This window comes from Rattus norvegicus, chromosome 1 (genome assembly GCF_036323735.1).
Source record: "Rattus norvegicus strain BN/NHsdMcwi chromosome 1, GRCr8, whole genome shotgun sequence".
Lineage (NCBI taxonomy): Eukaryota > Metazoa > Chordata > Mammalia > Rodentia > Muridae > Rattus > Rattus norvegicus.
The window spans coordinates 148,517,336-148,522,044 of record NC_086019.1 but is presented as its reverse complement, the minus strand read 5'-3'; the positions used below and the strand labels follow the sequence as shown (position 1 = coordinate 148,522,044).

The window sequence follows — 4,709 nt, the reverse complement described above, 5'->3', positions numbered from 1 at the left end:
TGAGTTCCTGCTGCAACCCAAGTTTGTGTTGATATCCATGGCCCATGATGTCACCAAAAGCCACATGGATATCCATGATCATTTTTCCTGCAGCCTGAACCCATGCTGATTGCCATGAACCATGGAAATGCTCTTCCTCAGGCCCGTATTGATGTCGGTGTCCGGCAGTGTCTCCAAAAACTTGAATGTGTCCATGGTTCACTGCAACTGTAAGACTGTGTTACTCTTCTCTGATGTAATCAGCATCATGTGAGAGCCCATGATCTGTGTTCCTGCTAAATATTAACAGCAAGGAAATTACTTTTGCAGTGATATTAATGATTGCAGACACATGGTTGAGAATGAAGAACGTGGAAGGCCACTATGGCAATGCCTTTTCCCACTCCAACCACCACCATACCCCCAAAAAGTAGCAACAGAATCAGGAAGCCATCAAAGAGAAGTCTTTAAAACTGTGATAAAGATGCTGAAGTGTTGCTCTCCAGAACTAGTTGCTATCGGCAGGAGCGTGGAAGTGAAGAGACTCAGTTCTACTCAAGGGGAAGTCCTCTAAGAGTTTGACTATGTTTCAGTAAGTATATAGATAACACAATTAGATATTATTTTTAGTTGGTCTGAGGAGATCATGTGCATCAATAGTGGCCTATGGAAAGACTGGGAAGTAAGAGAGATTGAGGTGCATTTTGTGAAATTCCCAAAGAACTAATAAAAATACTATGTTGACTTGATTGTCTCATCCTGCATCATTTCCTGAAGCAACAGATGTTCAATTTATTAGATTAAATAATTTTTCTCTTATGACCTATATTTCAGTGGTATGTTTAACATAACAAAAAATATAGTTGTGTTACTAACTGAAAAATGGAAATGATTGAAAATTCTCAACAGAAAAGTTATAGATATTTGAGAGGAAGAAAATGTTAACTAACATTATTTAGTTACAATCCACAGCGTTTATAAATAATAGACAACTTGATTTCTTAAATGTTTATAATACTTTGTCAGATAAAAATAAAAAGGGTCTGGAGAGATAGCTCAGAGGTTAAGGCTGCTTTTCCAAATGACCTAAATTCAGTTACCACCACACATGTGATAGCCTAAATCAATGGAAACTCCTGTTCATGGGGATAAAATGACTTCTTCTGCCTTCTGTGTACACTAACCATGTGTGGTGCACATATAAACATGCAGACAAAACACACATATGCATATAAAAATAAATATTTAAATACAGTTAGTGGTAGATGAAATGATTCAGAAGTTAAAAACACTTATTTGCTCTTGCAAAAGTCCAACGTTTTGTCTCTGACATCCACAAGGTGATCCATTACTATCTATAACTGCAGTACCAGGATATCATAAATTTATGAATATTACAAGAAGTAAGTAGAAACAGGCACAAAGGTAAACTATGTACAATGGAGAAAATACATACATGCAAGCAAATCCTAATGTTCATAAATAGAAACAAAAATCATCTTAAACTAATAAAACATAATTGGAAAAATTGAAGATCTGTAACTACATGATAGATATAGAACAGAAAATACATAATACAGACAAAAGCTAATATAATTATAAACATGCATGTACATATAGATAATGAAATAAGTAACACAACAATAAATTCAGATTGCATACTAAAACTATAGTCTTAAAGATTTTCATATTTTAGTTACAAATTTAAATTTAAAATGTATATACAAATATGGATAATAATATCTAAATTTATATGCATGTTTGGATTTAACTTCTTTCTCTGCATTCATTATGTTTTACTGTTATGTTATACATTATGTTTTATTATTTTGCTATTTGGTTCTGTATATTCATTTTAAGGAGAGCTTGAGAAGTCTTATATTAACCTTTCTGTGAACATATCCTAAGATGTAAAACTTTTCTGAGTGCTCCTTTTACTTCTGTGTTTCTTAAGCTGTAGATAATGGGGTTTAACATGGGGGTGACAACTGCATACAACATAGAGATGAGTCTGTCTCTGCCAGGAGAGTGTTGACTGGAGGTTGGGCGGATATAGGTAAATATAGTTGTGCCATAGAACAAGAAGACTACAAGAAGATGGGAAGCACATGTGGAGAAAGCTTTGCGCTTCCCTTCTGCTGACCGGATCTTTAGGATGGTGGAAACAATGTATATGTAGGAGATCAAAGTGATCAGAAAAGCACCAACCCCAAAGATACCTCCCACCACTAAAACAAGCATTTCTGCCACATAAGTGGATGAGCATGACAGGGCCACCACAGGTGGAATATCACAGTAGTACTGGTTAACTCTATTAGACTTGCAGAAAGACAGGCTAAAGGTGGACATTGTATGGACAAAGGAGTTCAGAAACCCAGCTGCCCAAGTCCCAAACAGCAGCTGCACACAGCGAACCTTGGTTATGATGAGAGAATATCGCAGAGGGAAGCATATGGCCACATAGCGGTCATAAGCCATCACAGCCAGCAAGAAAACTTCTGTCCCAGCTAGGGCCACCAGGAAATAGAGTTGCAAAGCACACCCAACATAAGAAATTCTGTGATCCTCAGCCAACAGATTCTTGAGCATCTTGGGGACAGTAGCTGATGGGCAGAATATGTCCAGCAGAGACAGATTTGTCAACAGATAGTACATGGGAGTTTGAAGCTTTCTCTCAGTCAAAATGGCCAACAGGATGACCCCGTTTCCCAGTAAAGTGATCTGATAGATCATGACAAAGGCCACAAAGAGTGGATAGCGTACCTCAGGGAGGTCAGAAAGCCCTATGAGGATGAACTGAGTCACTGTGGTAAGATTGTAGACAGCCATCTGTTCTCACTTAAAGGATGTTTCTAAGGGAAATGAAAGCAAAGAATGCAGGTTAGGGTGACAGGGCAGGGAGCTCTGGGATAACAATATCAGAATAATAGTCAATATAATTGCTCCTCTTCAATTACAGACTTTAGTTCTTAACATTTCTGTCCAAAATTTTGTGTATTCATGTTCTTCTTAAAATATTCATTTTCTGTTTGTCATCTTTAAGAAGTCCTCTGAGACCCTAACAACATGCTCTTGTTTAAAATATTCATTATCCATTTGTCATCTTTAGGAAGTCCTCTTAGACTGTAACAAGAACTTGAACGTATATCTTCTTTATAACCATTAGCAACCCTTAAATTATACAATTTTATTCATGAAAACTGATGGATTTCTCATATGCCCATATATTTGCTACATTTCGACTTATCTTAATAGCCATAAGTTTATGTACTCTTTCAAACTAAATTAATATAACATAGTTATATAATGCATCCATTAATATATCTCATTTGTTTTGTGCATTTGTTGATACATAAACTTAGATACATATTAGGAATTTTCAAATGCATAGAAAAGGAAGTCATTCATAAAGACTTTCTCCTCCAACCAAGTATCTTCACTTTGAAAGAATAAATATAAAAATGTTGCTATGACTTTAAAATCATATGTTTTAGATACAAATGTTAGAATTAAACTTCATTGGGTACATTCAACATTAGCTGAAATGTGCAGAGAAGGGGAGATGGAGCCTATAAAGACCACCTCCAGTAGATAGGCATGGTCTCTGATCAATGGACGGTGCCATTCACCCATATCAAAGTTTTTAATCCATAAATGTTCTTGTCCAAGTGAACAGGGATGAAAATGGAGTCAAAACTGAAGGAAGAGACATCCAGGAACTACCCTACCTAGGGATCCAAGCTGTCTACAGACACCAAACGCTGAAACTGTTGCTGATGCTAAGAGGTGCTTACTGCAGGAACCTGTTGTGGCTGTTCCTTGGGAGGTTCAGCCAGCAACTGAACAAAGAAGATGTGGATGTTTGGAATCAAACATCAAACTGAGCTCAGGGACCCTAGTGGGAGAGCTGGCAGAAGGACTAGAGGAGCAGAGGAGGATTACAACCCCCCAGGAAGAACAACATCAGCTGGTCAAACCACCCAGTGCTCCCAGGGACTTGACCACCAACCAAGGAGTATATAGGGAGGGATCAATATATCAGAAGATGCCCTTGTTTGATATTAATGGAAGGGGTGACCCTTGGTCTGTGGAAGTTTGCTGCCCCAGTGTAGGGAATGCTGGAGTGATAGAGCAGGAGAGATTAGGTGTGTAGGGGAGCACTCTCATTGAGGCAAAGGGGAGGAGGAAAGGTCACACACAGAATGGAGGGTTTGTGGAAGTGTAAAGGGGAAGTGAGGTATCATTTGAGATGTAAAAAATGAAATTATTAATAAAAAACAAAAACAAAAATTTCAATACATGAAAATAGACAGAGAATCAATAAAGAAAACACACTGGGGGAAATCTGGAAATGAACAATTTGGGGATGGAAACAGGAAATACAAGGGAAAGCTACATCAATAATGGAAGATATGGAAGAGAAACACTTAAGCATCGAAGATACAATAGAAGAAATAATACATTGGTGAAACAAAATGTTAAATCTAAAAAATTTGCAGCCCAAAACATTCAGTAAATCTGGGAAACTATGAAAAGATCAAAACTAAGACTAATGGGAATAAAAGAAGAGGAAAAAACAGAGCACAAAGCACAGAAACTATTTTCAACAAAATTATAGGAGAAAATTCCCTAACCTAATGAAGGAGGTGCCTATAAAATTAAAAGGGACTTGCTTTCCAGCCTGCACCTTCCTCAGAGGCAGATTATCAGCTTGTCTGCTCCTCTGAAGA

At 37.4% G+C, this 4,709-nt stretch overlaps 1 protein-coding gene across 1 annotated transcript; it reads right to left on the bottom strand.

Annotated features, from left to right (window-relative positions):
* Positions 1 to 1,860: 1,860 nt before the first annotated feature.
* On the bottom strand, positions 1,861 to 2,808 carry Or5ae1 (olfactory receptor family 5 subfamily AE member 1). Its single transcript, NM_001000114.1, has one exon. The coding sequence runs from the start codon at positions 2,806 to 2,808 to the stop codon at positions 1,861 to 1,863; it is 948 nt and encodes a 315-aa protein (NP_001000114.1).
* Positions 2,809 to 4,709: the final 1,901 nt, after the last annotated feature.